The 13,006-nt window shown below is 40.2% G+C and overlaps 1 protein-coding gene across 4 annotated transcripts in view; it reads right to left on the reverse strand.

Moving 5' to 3' along the window:
* Positions 1 to 13,006, reverse strand: part of FAM13C (family with sequence similarity 13 member C) — a 132,904-nt gene that overhangs the window by 72,338 nt on the left and 47,560 nt on the right. For all 4 annotated transcript variants that reach the window (XM_082674165.1, XM_082674164.1, XM_082674163.1 and 1 more), the window contains one exon: positions 165 to 283. In XM_082674165.1, the coding sequence (XP_082530291.1) occupies positions 165 to 283 (119 nt within the window). The remainder of the gene's footprint in view (positions 1 to 164; positions 284 to 13,006) is intronic.

Genomic DNA, 13,006 nt, shown 5'->3' on the forward strand with positions numbered 1-13,006 from the left:
TAGACTCAATGATTCTCCCCCTTTAAGGAGCTTCTCTGACTTCAAGGGATGCCAGCGAAAGTCAGAAAGCCTTGCCTCTTGTGCAGGGGTAGCAAGCATGGGTGTTCGCGTTTCTGGGAAAGGAACCCAAGGCCCAGGGCAACTTCTGACAACAAAGGGCCCACCTTCGTTGAGCTCGCACGGTTGCTTGGCACCTGAAGCTGTGGTTTTGCGGACTCTCCTGAGCTGGCGTTCCTGTTCTCCCCCGACACTCTGACTGGCTGGGTACCACATGCTCTGTCTCCTGCAAAAAAAATAGGAAAAGTAGATGAACTGTCAGCAGCCATCAGTTCCACAGTGTCCTCTGGGGGGAGTGGATCACAGGGCAGGCCAGCAGCCACGCAACACACACGCTACCAAGCGCTGTGGGGAAGGGGGCCCACGAGTGATCCGAAACTTAAAAAGCCTCTTTCTAACAGTCAGCTGCTGCAAGATTTCAGAATAAAGAAAACATAATAACCTAAAATTTACAATTTATTTTTATATTAAAAATATGAGAGAAGAATATTTAATGAATAGATGTGCAAATACAATTTCTAGAATATTGATAGCATAAGCTCATTTTTGCACAAACATGTATGAATGTACACAAACACACACACACACACAAATTGGCATCAAGTAAACCAAAATCTTAACAGTGACTAACACTTAAGATGTTATGTTTTTTTCTTTTGAGTACTCATCTATATTTTTTTATACAATAATCAATCATACATTATTCCTATAATACGAAAGAACTTTAAGTTAATCTGAAAACCAAGGAACAAGTCATTTTTATAAAATCCAAATCCCAAGTATGCTTGGTACTCTCTCCTCCCCTCCCCCCCCCAAACACACGCGCACACACTCTCCTACACCTGTCACTGGCTACACTGAATCCAAAGAAATCACTATGTTGGTCCCATTATCCCATGATAAATTCCACTCATTAATTTACAAAAACTCCAGAAGCTAATTCTAGAGCGTATCATAAACACACCAAAGCTAAAATGAATCTGTATTCAATACAAGGACACACAAACTCAAAATGAAAGATTTTTATATGTTCAGCAGTTGAACCACTACAGTATTTGAACGATGCCAAAGCTCTGACAAATTTTCCGTAGGGTAAAATAGCCCCTCTTCACCTGATAAATGAAATACTAAAACCAAATTCAGTGAGAAACTCAGAAAATCCAGATGGCTCCTGTCAGGCAGTCAAAATATTCATGGGATACAGTGAACTTGGGTCTGACGGTGCAGTATCCTGTGGTGACAATACAGACCGAGCTCCTCTCTTAGGGGTATGGGTGGAAGTCAGTACAAGTGCCAATATGTCAGGTGTCTCAACATGTCAGAAATCATTTTTCTAAAACATTGTACTAGAATAATTTGGTGGGGCTATCTGCCAAGTAACCATCACAAGATTCTAGAGCAAAATCACAGGAATGCCTTCCTATTAGAGGGGCAAAATGGAAAGTGGGAGCAGAGCTGAGGAAAAGGAATGCATTAGAACTACCAAGATCCTTTCTTTAATTTTTCTAAGCCTCCAGCTTCAGTCAAGAAGACACACCACGTGAAAGGGTTCCATTAGCATCCAATGCTTCCCTAGACATAGTAGTTGCTTGTGAAAAATTCTACAGCTATTCAAATACTGGCCAAGTTTCCCCAAACAATGGTTTTCAAGTGAGACAGCACTGCTTGCAAGTACACTAGGTATGTGACCTTAGGCAAATCACATCCATTATCTGGACCTCAGTTTCCTTGTCTGTAAAATGGAGATAATACTCCAAGCTCACAAGGCTGCTGAACAAGATGCTCTTTTACTACTTACCAACTGGAGGCACACAGTGGATGGGAGCGATTGATGATGATAATAGTCCTTTTACAAAAATTCCCTCAAAGCTCAGTATTCTGAAACTGGTGTTAAGGAAATCCTTGGAGACTTAACCTAAGTGAGTTCAGCAAAATCAAACTTGTTTTTGTGGTGGGATGCTTGTTCCAGGTTTCTATATGAATAATATTATTTTAAACATCGCATTCAGAAGCCACCCTACTTGTAGACCTAAAGAAACGGCCCTTCTCATTTCTAAACAATTTAAACCAGAAATTTCCATTCCTTTAAAACCTAACCCTTTTAAGAAAAAGTAGTTTTTTTTCCCCCAAAGACAGTGTTTTATCTAATCCTTTGAACCCACGGAGGTTGAGAAGGGTTACAGGCCACAGACTGCTGGATTCCCATGGATTTTATAAACAAAAGCAAAAATAAATAAATGGCAATACGTCAAACTAAAAAGCCTTTGTACAGTAAAGAAAATGATCAACAAAATGAAAAGGCAGCTTACTGAATGGGAAAAGATATTTGCAAATCATGTAGCCAACTAGGGGCTAATATCCAAAATATACAAAGAACTCACACAACTCAATAACAAAAAGAAATCTGATTAAGAAATGGGCAGAGGAACTGAATAGACATTTTTCCAAGGAAGACATACAGATGGCCAACAGACACAGGAAAAGGTGCTCAACATCACTAATCATCAGGGAAACGCAAATCAAAACCGCAGTGACGTATCATCTCACACCTGCCAGAATGTCTTTTTGATAATAGCCAACAAATAAATGTTGGTGAGGATGCAGAGAAAAGAGGACCCTCATGCACTGTTGGTGGGAATGTAAATTGGTTCAGCCACTATGGAAAACAGTATGGAGTTTTCTCAAAAGATTAAATACCTTACGACCCAGTGATTCTACCTCTGGGTATTTATCCAGAGAAAATGAAAATAGTTAATTTCAAAAGATACATGCACCCCTATGTTCACTGCAGCATTATTTACAATAGCCAAGATATGAAAGCAATCTAAGTGTCCATCGATAGAAGGGATAAAAAGGATGGTATAAACACACACACACACACACAAACACTGAATATTACCCAGTCGTAAGAAAAGAATGAAATCTTGTCATTTGCAGCAACATGGATGGACCTAGAGGGCATTACACTAAGTGAAATAAGTCAGACAGAGAAGGACAAATACTGTATGATTTCACTTACATACGGAATCTAAACAACAAAACAAATGAACAAGCAAAACAAAACAGAAACAGACACATGGATACAGAGAAAAGCACTGACGATTGCCAGAAGACAGGTGGGTGGGAGATCGTGCAATATCGGTGAAGGGGATTCAAGAGGTATAAACTTCCAGTTATAAGTCACAGGTAAGTTATGTACAACAGAGGGAATATATTCAACAATATTGTGGCAGCTCTGTACGGTGACAGATGGTTAGTAGACATATCATGGTGATCAATGTGTTATACATACAAATGTTGAACCACTATGTTGTACACCTGAAACTAATACAACATAAAATGTCAACTATACTTCAATAAAAAAAGCAATCACTTACTACATACCAAGGATGTTGATAGTTAAGAGGGTTATATAAAAGTAAATAAGACATCCCTGCCCCAAAGAACTTTAAAATCTGTTTCTAACAAAAACTGAAGTGTGAGAGGGCAGACACTAACTTGCCTACTTCTGTGTTAATGTGCTTGTCAAATGGGCAGGTCCAAACTGACCAACGGAACAAGGGAAGTAGAAGCCAAGAACTTCTCCTCCAGGTTTGTCCTCCTGCCACCTGGTCAGGCATAGTCTGGATGGGGCACCTGTAAGAGGAGTCATCCTACATCTTTTCCTGCTCCCAACCATACTCTTCTACCCTTCAACCTTACCTCCTGCCTGTCCCAAGCCCAGCCTCAGTAAAGTGATTTGTGGGTTTTCTGCTTATATGCAGGAACAAACAAACTGATTAAGATCTGAGATATTTCATAAGAAAGATATTTCTCAGAAGAAAGATATTTCATACTAAAACAAATGTTACTTTGGTTATATTCTGATCCATGAGCAGAGGCTAAGATAGTATACACAACAACAAGAGCAAAGCTGTCTACGAATCAGGCTCAGAGGGTCAAAACCCCAGCTGAGTTAAGGAAAAGAACAGGTGTCCCTAAGTAGAAATGGTGAAATATGGTATTTTGTCCTTGTTGGGATTTTAGTGAGTTCAGCTGGCTCATAAAGAACTTGAGAGAATCTAGTTTTAATCCAATGGCATGTCCACTGCTTCAGGCCCTTCCAAGTTTTCCAATTTGTACAGATCCATGACCTAGAAGAACGAATTTTCCATCCTCATTCCTGTTTTTGCCCCTCTGCTCTATTATGTCCAGAGTATTATGTCCAGAGGCCCTTGGGCCTCAAAGACATATGCATCCTCTAAATCTTCCTTCCAAGATGTGCCGAGTCAAAACAGTCACTTTTTTCAATCTTCTCACACTTGAGGTTTATCTATGACCATTCTATTCTGAAATTGATTTAAAATGTTATTTCCTCCGATTGCTGGCTTAAGTTTTAAATTAAATGGCTTTATAACTAATCACTCCATTGTTAATAAAAATATCTTGCATTTATCAGAGCGTGTTCTTCCCAAGAGCTCTAATTACTACATGATTAATGCATCTGATATCTCCATACTTCAGAAGAGCACATTCTCAGCTCTCAGAGCAAACAGGAAGTGTTGTAAATACACCCTATCCTATCACCCTAAAGTTCCTATTATCTTAAACCTGCACGTCTGTGAAAGTGACTTAAAGTCCTTCTGAATAATTGGGAGTTTTAAAGACTTTCACCCCTGATTAAAAGAACTACTTGTTATTATCACATTCGTTTCATAATTGAGGGAAAGGAAGCCCTGGAAGAGATTATTTAAATTTCTTTTAAAAAATGTGCATCTGATTATTAATGTTCTGACACCTTAAGAAACAGGGAACGTAGATCACTATTCCTTCAGACCTATCAGTCCCATTTTTAAAATAATTTCTGCCTGCCTTAGTCACTATTTCAACACAGAATAAAGTAAGTCACGTAGGAAGGCAGGCGTCGGTTCAAAGTCCACACATATCCCCAAAGTAGAATCTCCTCTGATCCTAGTTCCTTACCTGTAATACAGAGATATCACCTAGTTTACTGCTTAAGAGTTGTAAGAATTTCTAGTAGAAAACAGACATTCAAATTATATTGTCTATCTTGTCCACTTTCCAAATAACATTCACTGAGTGCCTGATCTGTACCAACACTAAACGAGGCACGTTTAACCTATATTTCCTCATTTAAAACTAGGAGGTGGATTTTACTCTCCCCGTTTTCTACAGTGAGAATAAGAATAATCAAGAGAAGAACCTAGGGGTAAGACAGGAATAAAGACACAGACCTACTAGAGAATGGACTTGAGGACATGGGGAGGGGGAAGGGTAAGCTGTGACGAAGCGAGAGAGAGGCATGGACATATATACACTGCCAAATGTAAGGTAGCTAGCTAGTGGGAAGCAGCCGCATAGCACAGGGAGATCAGCTCGGTGCTTTGTGACCACCTAGAGGGGTGGGATAGGGAGAGTGGGAGGGAGACGCAAGAGGGAGGAGATATGGGGATATATGTATATGTATAGCTGATTCACTTTGTTATACAGCAGAAACTAACACACCACTGTAAAGCAATTATACTCTAATAAAGATGTAAAAAAAAAAGAGAAGACAAGATAGATGACTTACCTAGGACAGAAAGATTGTCTTTTACACAAGAGATGCCTTCCTGAAGACCCTGCAAAATCTAACTGAGATTTATATATTTTAAGACCATTCCCATAACAGAAGATATTGGGTATTTCTGTTCACTAGCTAAAGTGGAAATATTTCAATAAAATAAACACAGCTTATAATTCAATAGACCCAAACAGCTTTGAAATTATGCAAGTCTTGATAAATCTGGCGGGAGAATTACACTATTTCAAATTGTTTGCATTGAGAGACTTAATACTTTATATTCAATATTTAATTCAAAACTGCATGAAATAGGACCACACTGCTCCACTTGAGCTAGAGAACCCAGATTCTAATCCCAACCTCCTAAATCCGAATTGGGAGTTCTGTCCACTATGTTCCAACATCCCAAATTTACTATGGTCAAATGACAAAACTAAAACAATCTGTAACTAGCTTGATGTCCTTTACTCAACAGGAAACAAACCATGGCTTGGGGAATACAGTACCTATTAAGCAACAGAACACTGTTCCTGAGGGAATTTAGGCAAGAGTGAGTATTATAGAGCATTAGAAGAGGCAACACAGAAGCAGGGCATGATTGGCTAACAGGATGGGGATTTCCTTATAAGGCTAGCAGGGCCAACCTTCTTGTGTAAGGGAAAGAACTAAAGATGAGTTGGAGGATTGTAATTGATGTGTGTTAGGTTTCCTGGACAGGTGCTTCCGGTAATTGCAGGCTGACTTAGGCATTGGAAGTCCTGGCCAGAGCCATTAGGCAAAAAAAAGAAATGAAAGTCATCTAAATTCGGAAGGAAGAAGTAAAACTGTCACTATTTGCAGATGACATGATACAGAGAAAACACTAAAGACTCTACAAAAAGGGGAGACCTTCAAGATGGTGGAGGAGTAAGACGTGGAGATCACCTTCCTCCCCGCAAATACATCAGAAATACATCTACATGTGGAACAGCTCCTACAGAACACCTACTGAACGCTGGCAGAAGACCTCAGACCTCCCAAAAGGCAAGAAACTCCCCACGTACCTGGGTAAGGCAAAAGGAAAAAGAAAAAAGAGACAAAGAATAGGGATGGGACCTGCATCAGTGGGAGGGAGCTGTGAAGGAGGAAAGGTTTCCACACACTAGAAGCCCCTTCGCAGGCGGAGACGGTGGGCGGGGGGGGGGGGGGGGGGAGGCGGGGGCAAGCTTCAGAGCCGCGGAGGAGAGCCCAGGAACAGGGGTGTGCAGGGCAAAGCGGAGATTCCCGCACAGAGGATCGGTGCCGACCGGCACTCACCAGCCCGAGGGGCTTGTCTGCTCACCCGCCGGGGCGGGCAGGGCTGGGAGCTGAGGCTCAGGCTTTGGTCAGAGCGCCGGGAGAGGACTGGGGTTGGCGGCGTGAACACAGCCTGCAGGGGGCTAGTGCGCCACGGCTAGCTGGGAGGGAGTCCGGGAAAACGTCTGGAGCTGCCGAAGAGGCAAGAGACCATTGTTTTGGGGTTCATGAGAAGAGGGGATTCCTTCCCTGTCTGCCCACAGAAGGCAGGGCACCGCCTAAACGAGCCTCAGAGACGGGCGCGAGCCACGGCTATCAGCGCGGACCCCAGAGACGGGCATGGGAGGCTAAGGCCGCTGCTGCCGCCACCAAGAAGCCTGTGTGCGAGCACAGGTCACTCTGCACACCTCCCCTCCCCGGAGCCTGAGCAGCCCGCCACTGCCAGGGTCCCGTGATCCAGGGACAACTTCCCCGGAAGAACGCACGGCACACCTCAGGCTGGTGCAACGTCACGCCGGCCTCTGCCGCCTCAGGCTCGCCCCGCATTCCATACCCCACCCCCAGTCCCCATGGCCTGAGTGAGGCAGAGCCCTCTAATCAGTGGCTCCTTTAACCCCGTCCTGTCTGAGCAAAGAACAGACACGCTCAGGTGGCCTACACGCAGAGGAGGGGCCATAGCCAAAGCTGAACCCCAGGAGCTGTGCGAACAAAGAAGAGAAAGGGAAATCTCTTCCAGAAGCCTCAGGAGCAGCGGATTAAATCTCCACAATCAATTTGATGTACCTTCATCTGGGGAATACCTGAATAGACAATGAATCATCCCAGAATTCAGGCGGTAGACTTTGGGAGCAACTGTAGACTTGGGGTTTGCTTTCAACATGTAATTTTTTTCTGGTTTTATGTTTATCTTAGTTTAGTATTTACAATTTATTATCATTGATAGATTTGTTTATTGATATGGTTGCTCTGTTCCTTTCTTTTTATATATATTTTTTCCTTTTTTTCCTTTTTCTCTCTTTCTGAGTGTGTATATGTATGCTTCTTTGTGTGATTCTGTCTGTATAGCTTTGTCCTAGGATTCTGTCCATCCATTTTTTTCTCATTTATCTTTTTTAGCTTGGTTGTCAGCACTTGTTATCATTGGTAGATTTGATTTTTGGTTTGGTTACTATCTTCTTTTGTTCTTTTGTTTCTTACTTTAAAATTTTTTTATTTTTAACAATTTTACAATTTTTTATTTTAATAACTTTATTTTATTTTATTTCATTCTTTTTTTCTCCCTTTTCTTCTGAGCCGTGTGGCTGACAGGGTCTTGGTGCTCTGGCCAGGTATCAGGCCTGTGCCTCTGAGGTGGGAGAGCCAAGTTCAGGACATTAGTCCACCAGAGACCTCCCAGCTCCACATAATATCAAACAGCAAAAGCTCATCTCAATGTTAAGACCCAGCTCCACTCAACAACCAGCAAGCCACAGTGCTGGACACCCTATGACAAACAACTAGCAAAACAAGAACACAACCCCACCCATTAGCAGAGAGGCTGCCTAAAATCAGAAGCTCACAGACACCCCACAACACACCACAGGATGCGGTCCTGCCCACCAGAAAGACAAGATCCAGCCTCAACCACCAGAACACAGGCACCAGTCCCCTCCACCAGGAATCCTATGCAACCTACTGAACCAACCCTAGCCACTGGGGGCAGACACCAAAAACAACGGGAACTACGAACCTGCAGCCTGAGAAAGGAGACCCCAAACACAGTGAGTTAAGCAAAATGAGAAGACAGAGACAGACATAGCAGATAAAGGAGCAAGGTAAATACCCACTAGAACAAACAAATGAAGAGGAAGTAGGCAGTCTGCCTGAAAAAGAATTCAGAGTAATGATAGTAAAGATGATCCAAAATCTTGGAAAAGAATGTAGAAAATACAAGAAATGATTAAGACAGACCTAGAAGAACTAAAGAGCAAACAATGATGAACAACACAATAAATGAAATTAAAAATTCTCTAGAAATCAATAGCAGAATAACTGAGGCAGAAAAACAGATAAGTGACCTGGAAGATAAAAGAGTGGAAAAAACTACCACAGAGTAGAATAAAGAAAAAAGAATGAAAGGAATTGAGGACAGTCTTAGAGACCTCTGGGACAACATTAAATGCACCAACATTAGAATTATAGGGGTCCCAGAAAAAGAAGAGAAAAAGAAAGGGACTGAAAAAATATTTGAAGAGATTATAGTTGAAAGCTTCCCTAATATGAGAAAGGAAATAGTCAATCAAGTCCAGGAAACACAGAGCAACCCATACAAGATAAATCCAAGGAGAAACATGCCAAGACACATATTAATCAAACTATCAAAAATTCAATACAAAGAAAAATATGAAAAGCAGCAAGGGAAAAACAACAAATAACATACAAGGGAATCCCCAAAAGGTTAACAGCTGATCTTTCAGCAGAAACTGCTAGCCAGAAGGGAATGGCAGGACATATTTAAAGTGATGAAAAGGAAAAACCCTACAACCAAGATTACTCTGCCCAGCAAGGATCTCATTGAGATTCTATGGAGAAATTAAAACCTTTACAGACAAGCAAAAGCTAAGAGAATTCAGCACCACCAAACCAGCTTTACAATAAATGCTAAAGGAACTTCTCCAGGGAGGAAACACAAGAGAAGGAAAAGACCTACAATAACAAACCCAAAACAATTAAGAAAATGGTCATAGGAACATACATATTGATAATTACCTTGAATGTAAATGGATTAAATGCTCCAACCAAAAGACATAGACTGGCTGAATGGATACAAAAACAAGACCCATATATATGCTATCTACAAGAGACCCATTTCAGACCTAGGGACACATACAGACTGAAAGTGAGGGGATGGAAAAAGATATTCCATGCAAATGGAAATCAAAAGAAAGCTGGAGTAGCAATACTCATATCAGATAAAATAGACTTTAAAATGAAGAATGTTAACAACAGACAAGGAAGGACACTACATAATGATCAAGGGATCAATCCAAAAAGAAGATATAACAATTGTAAATATTTATGCATCCAACATAGGAGCACCTCAGTACACAAGGCAAATACTAACAGCCATAAAAGGGGAAATCGACAATAACACAATCATAGTAAGGGACTTTAACACCCCACTTTCACCAATGGATAGATCATCCAAAATAAAAATAAATAAGGAAACATAAAGTTCAAATGATACATTAAACAAGATGGACTTAATTGATATTTATAGGACATTCCATCCCAAAACAACACAATACACTTTCTTCTCAAGTGCTCATGGAACATTCGCCAGGATAGATCATATCTTGGGTCACAAATCAAGCCTTGGTAAATTTAAGAAAATTGAAATCCTATCAAGGATCTTTTCCGACCACAATGCTATGAGACTAGATATCAATTACAGGAAAAAAGCTATAAAGAATACAAGCACATGGAGGCTAAACAATACACTATTTAATAACCAAGTGATCACTGAAGAAATCAAAAAATACCTACAAACAAATGACAATGAAAACACGATGGCCCAAAACCTATGGGATGCAGCAAAAGCAGTTCTAAGGGGAAAGTTTATAGCAATACAATCCTAACTCAAGAAACAAGAAACATCTCAAACAAATAACCTAACCTTACACCTAAAGCAATCAGAGAAAGAAGAATTAAAAAAACCCCAAATTTAGCAGAAGGAAAGAAATCATAAAGATCAGATCAGAAATAAATGAAAAAGAAATGAAGGAAACGATAGCAAAGATCAATAAAACTAAAAGCTGGCTCTTTGAGAAGATAAACATTAGCCAGACTCATCAATAAAAAAAGGGAGAAGACTCAAATGAATAGAATTAGAAATGAAAAAGCAGAAGTAACAACTGACACTGTAGAAATACAAAGGATCATGAGAGATTACTACAAGCATCTATATGCCAATAAAATGGACAACCTGGAAGAAATGGACACATTCTTAGAAAAGCACAACCTTCCGAGACTGAACCAGGAAGAAACAGAAAATATAAACAAACCAATCACAAGCACTGAAATTGAAACTGTGATTAAAAATCTTCCAACAAACAAAAGCCCAGGACTAGATGGCTTCACAGGCAAATTCTATCAAACAGTTAGAGAAGAGCTAACAGCTATCCTTCTCAACCTCTTCCAAAATATATGAGAGGGAGGAACACTCCCAAACTCATTCTACGAGGCCACCATCACCCCGATACCAAAACCAGACAAAGATGTCACAAAGAAAGAAAACTGCAGGCCAATATCACTGATGAACATAGATGCAAAAATCCTCAACAAAATACTAGCAAACAGAATCCAACAGCACAGTAAAAGGATCATACACCAAGATCAAGTGGGGTTTATCCCAGGAATGCAAGGATTCTTCAGTATATACAAATCAATCAATGTGATACACCATATTAACAACTTGAAGGATAAAAACCATATGATCATCTCAATAAATGCAGAAAAAGCTTTTGACAAAATTCAACACCCATTTATGATAAAAACCCTCCAGAAAGTCGGCATAGAGGGAACTTACCTCAACATAATAAAGGCCATATATGACAAACCCACACCCAACACCGTTCTCAACGGTGAAAAACTGAAACAGTTTCCTCTAAGATCAGAAGCCAGACAAGGTTGTTCACTCTCACCACTATTATTCAACATAGTTATGGAAGTTTTAGCCACAGCAATCAGAGAAGAAAAAGAAATAAAGGGAATTCACATCAGAAAAGAAGAAGTAAAGGTGTCACTGTTTGCAGATGACATGATACTATACGTAGAGAATCCTAAGGACGCTACCAGAAAACTACTAGAGCTAATCAATGAATTTGGTAAAGTAGCAGGATACAAAATATAATGCACAGAAATCTCTTGCATTCCTATACACTAATGATGAAAAATATGAAAGTGAAATTAAGAAAACACTCCCATTTACCACGGCAACAAAAAGAATAAAATACTTAGGAATAAACCTACCTAAGGAGACAAAAGACCTGAATGCAGAAAACTATAAGACACTGATGAAAGAAATTAAAGATGATACAAACAGATGAAGAGAGATACCATGTTCTTGGATTGGAAGAATCAACATTGTGAAAATGACTATACTACCCGAAGCAATCTACAGATTCAATGCAATCCCTATCAAACTACCAAAGGCATTTTTCACAGAACTAGAACAAAAAATTTCACAATTTGTATGGAAACATAAAAGACCCCGAATAGCCAAAGCAATCTTGAGAAAGAAAAACGGATCTGGAGGAATCAGGCTCCCAGACTTCAGACTATACTACAAACCTACAGTAATGAAGACAGTATGGTACTGGCACAAAAACAGAAATATAGATCAATGGAACAGGATAAAAAGCCCAGAGATAAACCCACACACATATGGTCACTTTATTTTTGATAAAGGTGGTGAGAATATACAATGGAGAAAAGACAGCCTCTTCAATAAGTGGTACTGGGAAAACTGGACAGCTACATGGGAAAGAATGAAATTAGAACACTCCCTAACACCATACACAAAAATAAACTCAAAATGGATTAAAGACCTTAATGTAAGGCCAGGCACTACAAAACTCTTAGAGGAAAATATAGGCAGAACACTCTATGACATAAATCACAGCAAGATCCTTTTTGACCCACATTCTAGAGAAATGGAAATAAAAACAAAAATAAACAAATGGGACCTAATGAAACTTCAAAGCTTTTGCACAGCAAAGGAAACCATAAACAAGATGAAAAGACAACCCTCAGAATGGGAGAAAATACTTGCAAATGAAGCAACTGACAAAGGATTAATCTCCAAAATTTACAAGCAGCTCATGCAGCTCAATATCAAAAAAACAAACAACCCAATCCAAAACTGGGCAGAAGACCTAAACAGACATTTCTCCAAAGAAGATATACATATTGCCAACAAACACATGAAAGGATGCTCAAATTATTAATCATTAGAGAAATGCAAACCAAAAGTACAATGAGGGGGGCTTCCCTGGTGGTGCAGTGGTTAAGAGTCTGCCTGCCGATGCAGGGGACATGGGTTCGTGTCCCGGTCCAGGAAGATCCCACATG

This window comes from Grampus griseus (assembly GCF_964374135.1).
Source record: "Grampus griseus genome assembly, chromosome: 16".
NCBI classification, from domain to species: domain Eukaryota; kingdom Metazoa; phylum Chordata; class Mammalia; order Artiodactyla; family Delphinidae; genus Grampus; species Grampus griseus.